The 19,851-nt window shown below is 34.8% G+C and overlaps 1 protein-coding gene across 3 annotated transcripts; it reads left to right on the forward strand.

Moving 5' to 3' along the window:
• The first annotated feature begins 537 nt into the window (after window positions 1–537).
• Window positions 538–17,415, forward strand: LOC121873888 (protein lin-7 homolog C-like). Of its 3 annotated transcripts, none has more exons than XR_006090319.1 (6): window positions 538–620; window positions 2,847–2,888; window positions 3,329–3,477; window positions 4,255–4,464; window positions 4,857–5,094; window positions 14,158–17,415. XR_006090319.1 is itself a non-coding variant. In XM_042377762.1 (6 exons), the coding sequence occupies exons 1-6, from the start codon at window positions 584–586 to the stop codon at window positions 14,175–14,177; spliced, it is 594 nt and encodes a 197-aa protein (XP_042233696.1). In that variant the 5' UTR covers window positions 538–583; the 3' UTR covers window positions 14,178–17,415. The 3 variants fall into 3 exon arrangements, 1 of the variants encoding a protein (XP_042233696.1); XR_006090320.1 differs by having other exon boundaries at window positions 4,857–5,085; XM_042377762.1 differs by having other exon boundaries at window positions 4,857–4,992.
• Window positions 17,416–19,851: the final 2,436 nt, after the last annotated feature.

The raw sequence follows: 19,851 nt of genomic DNA on the forward strand, positions 1-19,851 counted from the left end.
CTAACCATAAAATACCTGTAGAGCATCTGTTGTGCCTTGCCTGGCATGAACCCAAACTCCAATTCGTTGCTGTCCACTCTCTTCAATATCAATTTATTGATCATTCTTTTCTCAACTTTTATCTCAGACAATAGATTCAGTTCCTTGTACAATGCAGTAGTTAGTAGTTACTGCCAATCATCTGAAAGTACATTCCATCATGATTGCATTACCAATTACAAGCAAGAAGCAAGAAAGAGGGCACACTGTTTGACATTCTTTGGAAAAAGGATTGGGCAGTAAAAGTACATAACCATACTGCTGTAGACTAGAGCAGTATTAGAGCCTCTAGTCTTCGCAAGGCGTTAAAGCTCATCTCAACTACGCAAAATCATTTCAGAGAATTCAGAAAGGTGAGAGGATACATGTTATTTTACAGTGTTTACTGAAAGGTTCTTTACTGATATTAACATCAATATATATCATTATTGGTGACCATTCCATATATACGTATAAGCTTTAACATCAGCTGAGTTGTAATGGCATTTAAATTTACAGAGCTGTATTGATGTGGGCGGGCCAGTGACGTCAGAGGTCAACAACGATGGCGTCTGTAGCAGAACCCCTCACACTTCAACAAGGTAATTCAGCATTATATAGTACACTGATGACGTCTGTGACGCTTAAAGACAACTTTGTTCGCATGCATATTAAACCTGGCGTATATTACTATGATATTTATACGTACATGGGATATTATAAGTGGCCCTTTATTCTGCTGTACCTTTTGAGTCGACTCTACCTGTCACTGACAATAGCTTAATTAACAAATTATTGTGAGCAGGTAAAGCTATGCATAATAGAATGCTCCTGTATTCATGTTGTTTTCAGAACCATTTGATAGCTCTCACTACGAATGGAAGAATTTTATCCAACACTCAACATGTGAAGTGATTGGTCAAGTCTTACCTTTAAACTGAGAACATTGTTTAGGTTGTGTGTGTAAATGTCACCAAGAATATTGGCGAATACGTTATTAATGGCTCACACACTAGCCACATTATGACTTTTCCTGTTGAATAAAAGTGTTTTGTTACTTGTTAGAATAGTTTGAATGTGATGCAGTCATATCAAAATTGGGTTTTGTGTTTTCCAGCTTTTTAATAATGACAGGGTGTAGGTCACTTTGTCATGTTCATCGTGATTACAGTGGCTACTCTGCAGCTCCTACGAATGGAGACCAACCATCAGCACACTATGGGTCCGACTAATTACCCAAATGTTGCCGCAATGAAGTCAAATAATGGTACTACATGAATAAATCGGACTGCCAATCACTTCTCGACTTGTATTTGGTGTCACAAAGTAAAAAAAAATTGGTAAACTTAATTTAATCTGAGTTAATAGATCGAGTGCATGTACCTAACCTAACCTAACCTAACCCAACTCAACTCAGATTAAATTAAGTTTACCAATTTATTGTGACTTTGACACCAAATAATAATCGAGAAGTGATTCACAGCCCGATTTACGCTTGTAGGACCATCGTTTGACTTCATTGCGACTACATTTGGGTACATTTGGGTAATTACTCGCTCCCTCGGTACATGCACGCGATCTATTAACTCAGCTTAAAGTAAGTTTTCCAATTTTTTTTTACTTTGTGACACCAAATACAAGTCGAGAAGTGATTGGCAGTCCGATTTATTCATGTAGGACCATTATTTGACTTAATTGCGGCTACATTTGGGTACATTTGGGTAATTAGTCGGTCCGGCACTATAGCTCAAGCGGCTAACGAGCTGATCACTGGTAAAGAGGATAAAGTAAAGTACAGGTGTATTAGCAACAATGAACCACTGAGTACTGCCAAGTTTGAGTATACATTATATTAATCATTGGTTTATTCTAGTTAAAATCACACATTGTTAAATGATTTTTGGATCACTGGAAGAATCTCCGTGCCATCATATTTCACGTAAACATTAGTCACCCTCACACTAGCCTAACATAACCTCATTCCCCAAAATAGCATTAAGGTGGTTATTCTTCAGGTAGAATAAGCTAGGATGGTGGTTCTTCAGGTGATTTTTTTTTCAACAGTGATTATTTGACCGGTAACAAACCTATTTATTTCCGTTATTTGTCTGGCATTCATTCTGATTGGTTGAGGCTGATGATCTAATCTAGCCTTGCCTAGCCTTATCTCTCTTGATGCAGGTGTACATTAGTTTGTAGTACTGCAGTTCTTGGTTTAGGTTGTCAGTTTTAACTTTTCTTGGCCACAAACATTGTTCTGGCATCTCTTATAATAAGCCATAAACTAAGACTGTTCAAAATTCTCTAAATCACATTACTCTTCCTCAAAGGATTTAATAACATCATTATGCTGATAATATCTGCATTTATAGCAGCAATATTTGCAAGAGAGCAAATTCAGTAATCATGGTCTTGTAATGACATCAGCAGCATAGACCAATTAGAAAAAAGTGCTGAACAAATAGCAGAAGTAAGTAGTTAAGGTCCACGACCGGACAAAGAACTAGTTTTTTTCTCTTTCATAGATGCTGTGGAGTGGCTCTGTTACCAGCCTCTGAGACCCACAAGCTGTGTTTTAACTAAAGAAATGTGGAGAAACAAAACTGATTTTAACATGCCAACACCAGAGGCATTTAATTTTTAGGCAACAGCATACCTCCGAGTTATACCGTACTTTTTATTATAGCAAAGGCACCCATTAACTAAATGTTTTTTTTGTTTTTTTTTCATACACAACGTTTGTACTTATAGTAATGTATCCAGTGACAACTTAAAAGAAAATCATTAGAAACAATTTAGTACTGATAAACGTGTTTCACTCTTTGCAGATGTCAAGAGAGCTGTTGAGTTACTTGATAAGCTACAGAAGAGTAAGTGTTTGAAGGCTTTTGTAATTTTCATAGTTCTGTACAACCATTTTTATCATGTAACTATTTCACCAATCTAGAAACTTGTAGAGGTAAGTAATTATTCCTGTACACTGTATATCTTTAATGTTTTCACTCTTTACCCAAGTAGAAAATCCTTTTTCTTCTGAATAACTATGGTAGTACACAACAGAGAACAGGTATGCAACTTGTCAAATTTACAGGGTGCAAACTAGTGGCATTTTTCTATAAGTCATTTGTCTTGCTGTAGTTATTGAAGAGTTAGCTAGGGTGGTTACTCAGTGAATGGTTTCTAGTCACTTATCACAGCCCTGGTAATAAAATATTTTGACAGGGAAGATGAGAAACATCTTTGTTGGCCACTTACTCTATTAATGAGGTTATGTTTAGATACATTAATGCTAATATGGAGCACTTTACAGCTGGGGAAATACCTTCTGCCAAGTTAGCAGCACTTCAGCGTGTTCTTCAGTCAGAGTTCCTAACTGCAGTGCGAGAAGTGTATGAACATGTTTATGAGACAGTTGACATCTCAGGTTCTCCAGAGATCCGAGCTTCTGCTACAGCCAAGGTAAGATGGTCAGACTTACCTATGTAATTTATTTTCTTTGTTCTTAAATGAACTCTTTACTTGAAAATATACACAATATAGCTGACAATATTTTCCAATGCTTATAGCTAAATGAATTTAATTGAAATTTTGTAGTTTTTTAATCATAACATATTCTAGTGTTCATGAGTATGGACATTATACTGTATACATAACAAATTATTTGTTTTCTCATTTTAGATACTGTATATTAATTTCATTTGCCATAATTTTTATAAACAACATCTTAGTGATTCAAGCTGATATTGATGTCCCTGTTAAGTGACTTGGCACTTAGGGACAGAATTGAGTCTCATCTATTTAGATAATTGACTAACCGGTATTTTAGGTCCATCACTGAGAGGGTTGACTGTGATACCCAAAGATTAATAGTAATCCTGACAAAGAGTGTCCAAGCAGCTTGGACACCATCTCTTCTCTCTTGGGTTCATGATTAATTAGCTGGAAATTAAGCAAAATGATGGATTGGCTTTAAAATCAAGGTGGTGACCCATAGTTATGGTATCAGTACTTATCACATAGTAGCTTGACTCTGATTAGAGAACCCCTTGTTCCAAAGGGCAGCCTTTGTTTATTATTTCTTTTTTGAAGGTGATAGTTGTGAGTGGGAGGAATGTGCAATCATGAGTCCAGCTGTGAGTGTTGACCTCCAGGATTGGCTCTCACCATAATAAGAGCTATCCTGGCTTGGGGTTAGTTTCAAAAATGGAATATAAGAATTAATCATTCTTTTTTCAGGCAACAGTTGCTGCATTTGCTGCAAGTGAGGGCCATGCTCATCCAAGAGTTGTTGAACTACCAAAGACCGATGAAGGTCTAGGATTTAATGTAATGGGCGGTAGAGAACAAAATTCTCCCATATACATCTCTCGCATCATCCCAGGGGGTGTTGCGGACCGGCATGGTGGGCTCAAGAGAGGTGATCAGCTCTTGTCTGTCAATGGAGTGGTAAGTGGCCACAGAGTTTGCTTATGATGTACAGTAGTTTGTCATTATATTTTCAAGAATTGTTTTGTTTGGATGAAATCCAATATGGTTATTATGCAATACAGGTAACTTAAAATTTCCTGGGAAAATTTTTTTTTTTTTTTTTTTTTTACTGTTTGTACTACAGTGCCAGTTCTTAGTTTTTGGTATATCTTAAAAGAAAGCTAACAGGTGATTACTGTTATGGTTTATTTAATAAAGATGATGCAAGAATTTGGCCACATGTCACACTTCATTTGTAGTAATAATTGGAGATCAGTTTTCTCTAAGTTCTCTCATTTTAAAGAAGCTAATTTCGTTTTGAAAGATGTGAGGATAACCCAGTTGGTATTATTGTAACACTGTTCTGACAGAGTGTTGAAGGTGAAAACCATGAGCGTGCTGTCGAGTTGCTGAAGGCTGCTAGTGGCTCCGTGAAGCTGGTGGTCCGCTACACCCCGCGAGTCTTGGAGGAGATGGAGATGCGCTTCGACAAACAACGAGCGTCACGTAGGCGAACTTCCCAGTTACAGTAGAGACCCCTAGTGAAGGACTGGCGTGGGCTGATGTCACTTCGTGCGAGAGATGGGGAACAGGCAGAAAGTCAGCCAGGTTGAGAGTTGTCAGTTGTAAAAGAGTAGCCAGAACTCACTGTTTAGAGTGGAGGCATTGTTATGCCATGGCTTTAACTTAGAATGGTGTTTAGGTGCTGCTGTTTTTGTACCTACAGTAGAGCATCTATCATAAACTATTGGGGAAATTCTGTTTTTCAAATTTCTGTGTGGATTTTACCACTGAAATTTGTCACGCATGTCCTGGGTACTGGTGTCTTCACAACAGTTTTTGATTTATTGGCATACAAAATTTCTATTCTCGATTTTCCGTTGTGTCAACTTGGTTTCAATTCACAATGTGTCCGATGGTCTTTTGAATTTGCAGTGTGCTAAAAAAACTGTCAGTAGTAGGTAAATAGCCACCAAAGATATTCATTGACTTCATATCAAGATGAACTCCAAATTTTATCTGGGGGATGAAAACTCCTCCTGCCATCTGATGCTCAACTGTACCTGTGCCTATTTTGTATATTGTAAAAGTTAAATGAATACTTAACACTTTTCTTGCTCAAGTATAAATTTTCTCTGTGTGGAGAGAGGCCACTTTCAGGATCATCTGTACGGACTCAAAAATAAAAAGATACAGTAGGCACATCAGTTGAGGAAGCTCACCAGTCCCTCCCTCTTCCCCCACAAGCACCTTATCACCAACTGAACGCCTCTTGGTAGCGATCACACACAGTGCACCTCAGTTTTACTGGATTCACCAGATTATTCACATTAAAATGGAGCACTTCAATTAAGCAACATACTGTATTGCCTTTTTTCCACTTATCTAATGATGTCCAAGAAAAGGACATACTGTATTGCACATATATCTTTGGAGCCCAAAGAGTACAATAGTACTTGTATTTCTCCTGCAAAAACTAGGATGTTGTCTTCTGGGTTTTGTTAGGAAAAATCAATAAAATAATTGTCAGTTTCCTTTAACAGGATAAACTGTTACATTTTACTCAATGTTTATTGGTGGATGCTAAATAATTAATTGGCTGGATTTCCCCAGTGCTGAAAATTTATAAGCTTTCTTCTTGGAGTTTTCAGGATTAGTGTCTCAAATCTGCAAGAACCCATTGTATTTACCATTGCAAGATGATAATATAATACCTGCTGGTGATCTGTTTTAGGCTTCAGCCACTTGTTGCTTTGATATTTCTGAGCTATTGATGCTGTATTATAATTCCTGAGAGACTCATATTTTTAGTGATAACATCATTTTACTAAATGGTGTGTGTGTTAATAGGCAATTCTCTTTATACACTGTTGTATTTAATGGTAACTTAATTTATTTAACATAATTTTTGGCTGAGAATAGAAGGGCTAGTACACAGGAAGGAAAACCAGCCCTTCAACTTCCTTAACCTCTTCACTGTGGGATACCACTTCTAATATTTTATTTGGCTAATACCAGACAATGTTATTCAGCAGAGAGGGTACCCCCATATACAAGCGGTTAAAAAGAAGATATGAAGAATTGTAAATTACCATTCCGTTCTCTCTAATTACCGTATATTGTACTGAATAGTACAATTATGATAAGAAAAATTTATTTAATATGGAAGACCATCATAGTATTTAGAAATATAAATATTAAAAAATAAGTGTTCTCATAAAAGTTGTTTCTCAGGACATTTTCTCATACCTGCATACAACAAACTGTGTGGTAGTCACCAAGGGTTATTCATTTTATGATGAGCTCTGTGGGGAGAAGTAGCCTATGGTGTGGTGTGCTTCTTAAACTTGTGTAGAGGCATCTGAATTTTTTAATTTGGTAGATAAAATGTCCAGTACATCCTGGTGTTAAACCTTAGATAATCTTGATTATTGTCTGTCTCTTCCAAACAAAGAAAATAGCTTCTCCTGTGCCAAAGCCAGTTTTTGTAACTGCTTGGTACATCTCATAAACTGTTAATCATTTAAACTGGTGGGAGAGTAAGCAGTAATTTACTAAACAAAGTGGTTTAGTGCTGGGCTTTTAATTGTGGAAAATTATTTCAGAACTCTTCACCTGAGAGTAGAGATATTATTCTTTATCCCATTGATGATTGTTTTCCTTGGCCATACTCATAGTGCAGCACTGGCTGGTGGTCTGCCACACATTATACTACTGCACACTGTCCTTCAGTGGTTGCTGTTTCCTGTTCATTTGCCTTTTAATGCATTCCCTTTTTTAATACAGTATTTCCTGTCCTTTTTTTGTGCTTCTTTTCCATGTCCCTCACATTGTAAAGGTAATCCTCTATCATCTCACTAATTGTTACTTTTTTATAAAGCAGTTGGCCGACTGCTTGACTCGCCTGCCAAATAGCATGCTAAATTCCTGAGTAAACATGTTTCAAGTGTTGGTGTAGGGTGTTACAGCACTTGAAGGTGTTGAGGTGGTCAGTAATATAAGTCTTTGCTTAAGTCTTCCTGTTCCACTCTACTTGGGATGAAGGAACTGGTATACATGTTATAGACAGATGAGCAGGTGTATACTTTTATGCTGTAATATTTATCTGAATTATAGTGCATGCTCATTTTAGTGTAGTATTATAAGGATGGTATTTGAAAATACAATCTGTATTGCATGTAATAGATGTAGGGTATGTATCATATTTTATAGCCTAAATATGCATATCTTGAGCATCTCGAGTACAGTTGATAGTCTAAGGGATTTAAAAACTCAGGTTTTGAGACCCCTGATGAGTGTAACTGGAGCTAAATAAGAAAAAATTATATAGCTAAGTAATTTAGGAAATATTTTAAAATTAGTTAATCCTTCCCAGCTGGAATCATATGCCCCAGGTGTATTGTGAAACTTCATCTAATGCTTGAGGGGTATACAAGCTAGCATGATCACACATCAGATACAGCACAGCTACTTTAATATCTAATAACATGAGCTCCAGGATGATCACTTACCATCTAGCAGGCTGTAGATACTGAACTTGAGTTTTCTGAAATGTGTATAGGCTATAAATGATGGATTGCCCCTGAAATCTTATTATATTGCCATGCACAGATATGACAGCTCAGACTCCCTCTTTCCTCCTTGGAGAAAGCTGGAGTGAGGTGATCCTGGCCTGCTGTATTGTAGTCAAAGCTTGATCATCATGAAGCATATCTACTAGTGTGGCTGTGAGACTCTTAGTCTTTAACCCTAATTTGTAACTGACACTTCACAATGCACCCTCTTGGGCCTGTGGTTGATATTAGGAAGAAATATAAAAATTTTAAATATTTTCTGAATTAATTTGCTAATTTGAACTTCCCCTAGTTTATTGCCAGTCATACATGTCTGGTGTTATAAAACCTAGGATTTCATTCATTAAAGACTTTTCCCTGTACTGTACAGATGGGATTTCAGGATCACTACCTCATTTAAAAAATAATACAGTTATCACTCTCATTAAGTTAAACGTTGTGATTCAAAGGATGATTTTGGTTTTGGTTTCACACTGCATGGAAGCTTGCTAAAATATGGACAGAACTGTACAGTATTTATGGTAATTTTACATTGTAGCACTGCAGCAGCTAAGTGGATATAGTGCTTACCTCCTGTTCTAAGGGCTGCTAGTTTGTGCTGAGGTCACTCCAAGTACACCCAGCTGATGATGGATATCTAAATTTACTATTGGAAAGTGACGGTGTTTGAGTGCAGTGCTGGCTGTGCTGCCACTTTCTGTAATGAAAAAAGGCTTAGTTTAGTTGTGCTGTATCCACACTGCCTCAAAAGGTTCTGTCAGGATAATGGAATCACTTCCATTGCATTAAGCTGTACAGTAGGGAGTCATAAAAGCTGTTGAAAATGGTTTCCTCTTTGACCTTTGCTATCATGTTCACTTACCTTGTAGCAGTTTCCCACAACTTGTACCATTACCAATATTGCCTTAATCTATTCATGAAAAAATAGAAAACTATGCTCTTATGAGGAATGAAACACGAAGTTATGACTACAATGCTGTATTTTAGACCTTTAGAAAGTACGTATATTAATTTTTAGGAGATTTTGGTTTTGTGTGACATAATGGAAATTGAGTGCAGTCATATTACAGTATGTATGCAATGCATACAGAGGGTGCTGCATATATATATATATATATATATATATATATATATATATATATATATATATATATATATATATATATATATATATATATATATATATATATATATATATATATATATATATATATATATATATATATATATATATATATATACAGTATATATATATATATATAATATATATATATGTGCTGATAACCACAAGGAAAAAGAAAACACGAAGTTCCCAAGCACTTTCGTGTAATTCACATCTTCAGGGGTGACTACTCACTAAAGATGTGAAAAAGCTGGATACCTGAATCTTACAGTGATTTATTTGCATACAGTATATATATATATATATATATATATATATATATATATATATATATATATATATATATATATATATATATATATATATATATATATATATATATATATATATATATATATATATATATATATATATATATATATATATATATATATATATATATATATTTTTTTTTTTTTTTTTTTTTTTAGTGTACTGTATATAGTACTTCATCTGTACTCTTCTCCATTTTATAAGGCTTAGTGCACTTGCTCCCACTCATTTAGTTTGGAATGTAGTATGACCAGATTTTCACAATTTACATCCTGTAGTTTAACATAGAGAACTAAAATGTCTGTACCATTTCTTCTATTTGGGTCTTAAATCTGTCTTCAAGTGTTGAAACCTAACAGCAGTACTTGAAACATTTACCTGAGTGCTTTGTGAGTTGTTGTGTCTGGCTCAAGAAACAAAGCAGTCACACAGAAATAGGATTGTGAAAAATAAAATTAGGACTTCTTCACATGATATTAACCCCTTCACTAAGGGGAATACCAATTTTAATATTTTATTTGATTAAAATTGAAGGAAGTAGAAAAAGTATTATACTGTACAAAAAAGGTAGGAGAAAATGAAGTAATGGATGAATTAACAGATAGAATAATATGAAATTAAGCATTGTTTTAATGATGCTGCAGAATTTAGGAGTGTGGCAGACCATTTAGTAGACAGATTAGTGTTGCAGCAGTGTGAATGTGGTTTGGAAAAAAACCATTAATAAGAGAAAAGATGACCCTTACTTCTGCCGACTGTTATACCAGGTACTGTCCATCTGGCTTAATATATAAATAAAGTGGTTTCATTTCATTAATAGAAAAATACTCTTGCAGTATATACAAAGTAACTTCTAAAACTTTTCCTAGGTAAGGAATATTTGGAGTCAGTCTTTTAGGGTATGAGACACAGTACACAGTAATATCTCACAACAGTGAGTTGACAGTCTGAACTGTTCAGTTTGTATAGATATTCCCCAGCAATTGATGGAGCTTTTTCCGATATTAAAGTCTCCACGGGCAAAAAACGATGCTCTGCTGACCCTTTTATCTGTGCTGTCAGACATCTCTTAAACCTCTGGCATCACCTTTTTGTCCCACCATTCACTTCTAGGATTTTTGTTATTAATACATTTTTTGCTGGCTTTATTTTTACTTTGGCTTTATATATTATAAAGACTACAGTGAAACCTCCATATAATGTACTACAGTGAAACCTCCATATAATGTACTACAGTGAAACCTCCATATAATGTACTGCAGTATATGGGAGAGGATGGTCCATATAACAGACCATACAGTATTCGTTAGCTCGAGGTCTGTCTTAAGGGAGGTTTCACTGTACAGGAAGTTTAGAATTTCTTGGTGGTCATGGCCATCATTCTATTTTGACTGGCTGTGATGTCCCTCACAACACAACACCCTCATTTTGGTGAGTCCTTCTTCTTTGGCCATCACGATCTTACCAAATTTTAGGCCTGTAATGATGGAGCCAATTAATGACAGTATGGATGAGTGCTATTTATTGGATATTGGAAACTCAGATAGATTGAGCACAGTACAGTACTACTTACAAATATTAATGTAATGCTAGGCACTTTATGATATAGATGTATGATCATTTTAAGACTTAACACTGATACTAATGTTCATCCTTTCAGGTAAGAATTTTAATTTGATTTCATCCCTATCAATTTTTACTTTAAACTATATATAGCATAATATGTATGAAACATAAAAATTCTGTTGGAGGAATATAAGTGAAATTTGTAGGAGGATGTTATTAAGTGGTATAAAACCATATATACTCTATTTTACAGTACAGCATATTGTATTAATATACAGTACATAGGTACATTGGATGAAAGAGAAACTACTGTTTACACTAAAATCCTGAATTGTTCAGCCCAAGGGTGGTATCAGTAAGTTAAAGGTCCAGGTTGGACAAAATTTCCTTTAAATTAAGTTGTGCTGCAAGTAGACTTGCCATTTGCAGGTGAAATCAATGTGAGGTTCCCCTGGTTTTCATAATTTGTTATCCCTCACTAGCAGTTGAGTTGTTTGTGATCTACTTGGACTTACTTCTTGGGTTAATGTAAAAACTTAGCTTATCAGGATCATTAGGAATTGTATTGGAAGAAAATATGATGTGAACCTTAAGGCATATAAAGGCTTTTAGGGTTTATAGAAACCACACTGTTGTATGCCTGTGATATGTTGATTTAGAATAAATGGATTAAAAGTAAACAGAATGAAGAGTTTAGGGGGCTGATGAATCAAAGAGATGCAGTACTTATAATGATCCTTTTTCCTTGTGGAAATTATAGTGCCCAAAAATGTACTTGAATGCTGAAATTGAAAGAGAATTATTGAGCGAGTGTATTTGAGTTAGATAAGAGGTCTAATATGTTGAGGAAGACCAAAAGCAAGGTGGAAGAGTAGGTAAATAATGTGAATGTGTGTTGATGGAAAAGTCTACAGGATTATGATGCAGTTGTAGGCTTTATGTTTGTGTCCTCATTCATTATAGGTAGAGGCATGCAGGGTGAACATTGATGGAAATTTGCTTAGATTGTTACAGTATACAAACATGTTATTTTTATGGCCTTTTTATTGTAGATAAATTTAATCTGTTTACAGGTGCCTTTTACTTATGTGTGATATCATCATAACTAAATCACCTCTGTACTTTACTCTGTAGCTCTGTGTTGAATTTGATACTAATTTTCACTTTGGCAATTGGTCCTTCGTATAATTTACTTTAAGTTCCTCGTTGCAGATGTGCAATACTCAGAACTAGATACTGTATGTATTGAATATTAAAACATATCAGTTATAGGATCATTAAAGCATATCTATAAGCAAAGCAAAATACATATTTATGTACATTGAATGTGCGTGTGTTTATGTGTCTGTATAGTATATCTTCGTGTGTGCATCCATGCTTAATTTTGTTCTTGTGAACTTATATATATTTTACTTTAGCTGTTGATGTGTTGGCAAGAGTTTAAATGGTGGTTATCATAAAATAATCCCAGAGGAAGGATTTGATAAGAGCACTCACACTAACACACTGCTTGGATGTAACATTTTGTATCTCTTTTATACCCTCATTTGGTAGGTGATTTCCTTAGTATTAGCTCCCCTTCAAAAGTTTCTTCTTGTAATACAGTACCCTTACCTTTGTGCTACTTTTACAACTGTATGCCTGGTGTGGGTGGCTCATATATGTATAGTCAATAATCCCACTGATCAAAAACTCGTAGTTCCTAACACCTAGACACATGATGGAAACTAGTCTGAAATTTATTGTAAATGGCCTCATTGTGTCTGGGTTTCTAATGGGATTTGATGGATACTACAATTATCACTAAAGGCTGTTAGTATTGAGTTTTGTTATCATACCAGTACACTTCTTGGTCATCATGCTCAGCTGCAAAGTGCTACTTCATGATCTTATCCTCAAGTTCCAGTCACTTGAGCAAGCTGTGCAGATATAAACAGACTTATTACATTCTATAGACAAGGAAGCACTTCTTCATGAATAGTTTCTGGTATTTGTCTCTTGAGTTTGATAGTTTCCATCTAGCCTCAGTTGTTAGTACAAGTACATGTGTGTTTACAGTTGCTAAAAAAAATGCAAATTATAATTGGTTTTTCAGAGCTAACGTCTCCTGGTGCCATGCTAACGTCTCTTGGTGCCATGCCATTACTTCACAGTGCAACGGCTCAACAAATCTTAGGAATAGTTTTATTCTAGATGTGGGATCTGTCCTCCAGGTTTTTAACAGGGTATTGTAGTGTAGGCTAGATTGGAATTAAGAAAAATTCTATGTTGAAGGTTGGTTTGTAGGCACACCGGTTGTCTTGCCTTAGGATCAATTAGACCTGTTCTTTTATGTTTGAATTTGGATATATTGCAACCCATAAGGGGATCTGACAGCTGATTTCACAGGACTGGGTCATTCAGTGAGAGTAATATAGTACTGTAGGGGATTCAGTTGGGGGAAATGGATCTGAAAAACCATAGCAAATCTTTACAGTCATTCATGCAGAACTTTTGGAAGGGACTTTTTGAAATATTATTTTCTTTGGCTCAGTGTGTCCAAAAATCTTTTTTGTAAGTATTAATTTTGGTTAATGTACTTTGCTACTGACTCATGTGATCCTTTCTTTGCATGGAGAGTTTAAAAATATGCTAGGTTGTCTTAAAGGTCCGGTGGTTATCACGAAAATTCCTGTGCATTATGATCAAGAAGCACACTGATGCTGTTGTGATGATGATCAAACTCAGTATTTTTAGCCTTTATTGGTGACTGCTGTATCCATCAGGTCTCTTAGAAGCCAAGAGATGACAGGAATGTATGAACAATCATTGGATTTGTTCTAGTAATATACTTAGGTCCTGGGAACTGAGGGCTATCAATTTATGAACTTGTTGACTATACATACACAAGTCTTCTGAGCTAAGCTCAATTATAAATGGTATTTCAGGGTCAATTCCCCCCTCACCATTGTTTTCACAGGCATTTCTCATCTTATCTTCCTACTTATATAGGTACAGTACTGTGTCTCCAGATTGGATTATTAGACTTATTAGCCATTTCAGTATTTTGAAGTTTGATATTGATAAAATTGATTTATACCTTATATTTTCCCTCAGGTGGAGGACAGTGGAACTAAGCACCATGCAACACAGTGCAGCCCAGTGCTGCAAGTCTTACATGAAGACCAAAGATTGGTAGTCACTTCCATTCTGAGATAGTGCCAATATCTCTCTGAATATTTTCAGCATGATCAAGATGACAGTGTTAACAAGTTTGTTGTTATATCTTTGTATTACTCCCAGCACAGACTCAAAAGACCCTTATTGTTACAAAAGTTTTCGCTGTCAGTTAAGTGTAGTAAGGTATCCTATTGCTCTTACTGATTTATTGTATTTGTAATTTCCACATTTAGTCAGTATTTATAGTGTTCAGAAGTCTTCACAATAATTGTAATGTCAGGAAAGTTAGAAATTTGTATCCCAGAGAATCTTGTTAAGTGTTTTCTAATAAGTATTATGACTCTTCATCTCTGGCCTGAAACACAACATGATCTGTGGTGAAAAAAGGAAAACAAATGGAAAGTCTTAATATTATTTATGAATACAGAGGGTATGTAACAAATATCTGACATGTATTGTTTTGTTTACCCAAGAAATTATTAGAGGATCACTCATTATTAATATATAATTCAGTGATCTAGATAATAAAGTGTACATTTAATTTTAGAAGTTGTAAGGAACTCATTGTGTCCCTTATGTATTTATTATGTATGTATTATGTATTTATATAAAAGCATTTTTTTTTTTTTTAGTACAGTATATAACCTCTTTTTTATTAATATGTATGCACATTGTATGTGCAATATTGTTAGGTTTATATGAATCTAGTATAATTTATTACATTTCAATTGGAAATTAAGTATGGTATTAGGTGTTGTACTCTTTTAAAGTAACTTTCATGATGTCTTCAAGGCAAGACATGGAAGAAGTCAAAATAAATAAGTGTTATAAGGAGTTTCTGTAATCTTCATAACTTTTCATTGTTAATACTGTACGTACTGTAGTTTTTATTCAGGAATGAGATATTCCAGCATGAGGCAACACTGCAATTTGGAGAACAAATCAGACTTGAAGCTCATGATAGTTGTTATGTCACCATGGGAACCATGTGGCCTTACTGTATTACAGTAATATGATGTAAGAGGTCCAGTGGCCAATAAGGGTGTGGCAGCTAAGTGGATACATCTCCTATCTCTTGTCCTAAGGGTAGCTGGTTCTCACCTTGGGCATCCTCAACCCATCCTGTTGTGATTGGGTACTTATCTTTACAGTTGGGAAAGTGAAGGCAGTCAAGTTTAGTGCCAGATCTGATACTTTTGTATCAAAGGCTATTTATTCATTGTGTTGTATCAATATTGCCCCTAATGGGTCATCACACCTATGGGACTCACTTAAACTATGATTTGTACGGGTATTTTTTGGTGTGATATTTAGTGGTAAGGCAGCTAGGAAGAATGAGTGAAAGAACACATGGGCAGTATGTTAATTTTGTTTCTGGCAACTGTTATATGGGAAAGCTTGCATTAATAGAAAGTGAGACAGTAATAATAAAGTATAGTATCATTCTTATCAAAAATTTTGACCAAAACCTAAGCTAGTCTAACTTAAAATTAAATAAAGTCAGCCATCATATCACCTCTATCGTGAGCTTTAAGTTAATTTATTCTCAGTGAATTCAGAGTACTGTACCATCTAATTATCCATCATAAAACAGTATTTGTTCCTTTCATGGTAGAAGGTATTAAAGTTTTTAGATATGAGGATTGGAAAGGTTTCTGGTAACTGAAGATCACCTATATTTGTGATATTTATACACACTCATGTGAATATGTTTGATTTTAATAGACTGCTAAAGTAAGGCAGCTATTCAGTACTTTACAATATTATATCAGCTTCAAAAGAATATGCATCTCTACTTTACAAAGGGCATACTTTATGCAAAAGATGGGCTTGTGGTAGTTCCATAACTTTTCACCCTGAAAAATATAAAAAGCTAACCCCTATTGCAGCTATTTTAAATCCTACAAACCATTTCCTAATTGTTGTAGGGTGGTGCTTGTGAGAAGAGAACTGTTAGGTAGCTGGGAGCCATTAGATGACACAATGCCTGGCTCTGCACATTACAACACAAAGTAATGAATGTAATGTCACTCCAATCTGTATTTGAGATACAACCCACTTCTCTTGTGCTGTAAATTTTTTGCATTACAATTGTACCTTAGTGCCCTTATAGCACTATAACTCTTCGTATTCTATAACTAGGATTTGTACAAGCATTATGGTGCCCGTAAAATGCATAATTCTTCTTTTGTCATCCCTAAACACTGACAAAGCAAGTTCAACATACTTAAAGGAGTTTTAGTTGTTGGAAAAGTGATATGTGTGTGTGTGTAAACATGAAAAAATATTCCACTGGTGTTTTAAGTGTACGGACATGTAGAAGAGCAGAATATCATAATTTTGTAAAGGGTAAAGATGTGTACATTATACAATACACACATTGAATGAAATACTGAAAAGAGGTTTGTTTATTGTTGAAAAATAATAAGATTGTAACAATTATTTTGTGAGGATTGATTGGAGAACATACCCTTTCATGGTTATTTTCTACTTGACAGAAAGGTCATATTTACTAGTTCTGGGATGTTATATTTATAGTTATTATATTTTCTTTCAATTTCTTTTTTAGAGAGATAACACTTTCATTGTAAATTTTTATTTTGTAGATTATATTTTATTTGTTAGAATACAGTACTTGTTTTCTATATGACATCAGAATGTTTATTTCAGTAGTCAAGGATTAAAATACATTAAGAGATTCTGTCAGTGAGTTTTAGTACCCTGAATAGCTAAGATGGGATCAAGATTGTATTGCATTTGAATTTCAAAATTAATTAAATTTTGTCTTGTTTTGTAGTCAAATTCTATGACTGCCCACACTAATTGGATGGAGCTTCATGTAGCACATATTTATTCTGTACTTAACTATAGTTTAAAAATTATATTGTAACATTTCTTACTATAGAAGTGAAAATGTATGTCAAAGATAAGAGACGTGAAGGTGAACTTTTTCTGTTACAGTTTCCAAAAGTTTGTGAGTTGTCAGGTTAGATCACTTCTACAACTCTAACCTTCCCACATCACTGATTTACCTGTTCAATGTAGCAACTTTGAGCCACAAAGTGGCCCTTGATTATCTTTATCTGTCTTTCAACACAACTTCATTCATTTGTGAGTGGGTTAGTAAGCATCATACGGAAAGAATTACAAATAAATGGATAACTAAGAAGTCTACCAAATAAAAATGTATTGAAATTTATATCTTTTTTAATCCTTTTGTTTTTAATATATAGCTAACTAGAGTAATAATAATGAATGACAAAAAAGGATGGGGACTTTATGCTGCTTGATTCCAGCCATTCTGTGTCATCGGAGAAAGGTATTACAGAACTGTACCATGTAAGATGGGTATGAATTGTAAATAACAGGAATTTTATATACAGTAGTATTGGAAAAAGGTGCTCCATACATACTTCCACTTTGCTGTTTATGGCATTACTAATGTGTAATTACTGTATTATGATCTCCATCTCTATACTACAGTATTCACATTAATTTATAATCTGATCTTAATGAGCACCGACAGGAGTCACTTTAGGCACAATACAGTTTAGACACTGGTATATATCAGTTGAGTGCACAGGGCCTTTGGCAACCTTAACAAAATATGAGTCTTGGAGAAAGTTTGTCAGTAGAGAAAAAAGAAATAAAAAATATGGATTTATCAAAAACTAGTTGATATATATATATATATATATATATATATATATATATATATATATATATATATATATATATATATATATATATATATATATATATATATATATATATATATATATATATATATATATATAAAGGGATTATTCACTGGATGCAGGATTTTTGACATTTTGTATATTTATTTTTTTTATACATTTCTTGGGATGAAGAATAGTATCTAAAAATGCACATAAACAGATCAGAGACTCCAGTCATGTCTCGATTTCCTTTATCCATATTATGGTGGAGGCCCCAAACAATCAAACGACCATTAGGCATTATTTAGTTAACACATATAATGGTGTAAGTCCCCGGTGGATCAGACTTGAGAGGATAAAGTAAATTAAAGTAATGTATATAAAAGGACAATGTTACATTGAACTTGGCTGATGGTAGTCCGCCATCATTGTCTAATACCTGTAGTTCCTATTAATGGACACATTTGGAATAATTTCCCTCAATTTTTAAGGCAATAAAAATTTTTTTAGGAATCGATTGATTAATTATCAACAGTACTTCTCGAGGATTATATCCACAAGATTTGGATAGCTTCTCCGTCTTGTTTAGGTTTAAATATTTCCGAAATTTCTTTAACACTTCTCAAGAACTTTCAATTTTGTTTTGTTTGTACAAAAGACTTGCCAATATATAGACTTAAAAATATCAATAGGCTATATTTATCATACCTAAATGAGGTATGCCCAACAAAAAACAACTGAGAAGATAGATTTACCACAAATAAGCAAGATGTAAAATAACACTAAACTTATTGGTAAATATTTAGTAGTTGCCAACACCTATTTATATATTGAGTCTTATATAGGGAGAAATAGAAAACTAAAATAATTTATTCCATAGCATTTCCATTTGAAATTTATATTTTTCGAGTATTTTAACCAATAAAATTACCAACAATATTAGTTGCCCAAAGTGGTCAGGACTCTGAAATAGAGGGTAAATCCTTATAAGTGAACTATCAGCGATTTTAAGCTTGAAACAAAGTTTCATGAATGTCTTTTGGTGTGTTTCAAATGATTTTGACCATGATATCTATTATAAATGAGCCATTTTTGAGTTATCACCCTTTCTCCCCCAAAAATCTTGGGGAACCCACAGGTATTCAGGGTTTATGGGTGGAGGGAGAGGAAAAGCGAGTGCAGGGGCGGAGCCAGAACGTTTCTACTGGGGTGGCCAGGTTAGACCCAGTTATTTTATTGGGGTAACAAACTGGGGTGGTGAAAAATAAGTGCTTCAAATCTACAGATAATTATTTAATGTTGTTATCCCTATCTGTGTATGGCCTCAGTGGAATATCCCTCACACACCTAAGGTAGCTTAAGACACACGCCTCTGCTGCTGTTACTCTTCTGTAACAATAAACAAAATGAATATAAACGAAGGTTGCGTCTCTGTAGAATCCCTGTTGAGCATAAAAGGCACACACCTACAGTATCTTTACTGCTCACTTAGCATCTCACTTGTGCCCTTAAATATATTATAATCTAGACTATAACAGCTGAATTCTACGGTTCTTGTGATTTCTGGCAAAGGTATCCACAAACTCATCTAGATTGAGGGACTTTCCTCTTTTACATTCTATGTTCTCTCTCGATCTCAACAGCTTATATACATGAGACTGCGCCTAGGGTACAGGTACCTATGGGAGTACATTGGCAACCCTGAGCCTCACCGCACTGTTTGTAAACTTTGTGGCCAACCCGACTCTCACACCCTCTCTCACTACATCCTCACTTGCCCTATGACCTCCTCCTATAGGTCCCCAGCCGTTACCAACACCTCTTCCCTCCCAGACCAGATATCCCTCCTCCTAGTCACAGGCCTGGCATTTGACATTATTAGCCTCACACAACAGTAGGATACACAAATTTGACCTACCTCAGGTATGAGTTGTAGTTGATGTCCACGAAT

This window comes from Homarus americanus, unplaced genomic scaffold (genome assembly GCF_018991925.1).
Source record: "Homarus americanus isolate GMGI-L3 unplaced genomic scaffold, GMGI_Hamer_2.0 scaffold25827, whole genome shotgun sequence".
NCBI classification, from domain to species: domain Eukaryota; kingdom Metazoa; phylum Arthropoda; class Malacostraca; order Decapoda; family Nephropidae; genus Homarus; species Homarus americanus.

Bases quoted from the DNA above. Each gene is read 5' to 3' on its own strand.
- LOC121873888 (XM_042377762.1), top strand. From the start codon at position 584: ATGGCGTCTGTAGCAGAACCCCTCACACTTCAACAAG. The intron at 2,889-3,328 runs GTAAGTGTTTGA...AGCACTTTACAG, and splicing joins ACTTGATAAGCTACAGAAGA to CTGGGGAAATACCTTCTGCC. The intron at 3,478-4,254 runs GTAAGATGGTCA...TTCTTTTTTCAG, and splicing joins GAGCTTCTGCTACAGCCAAG to GCAACAGTTGCTGCATTTGC.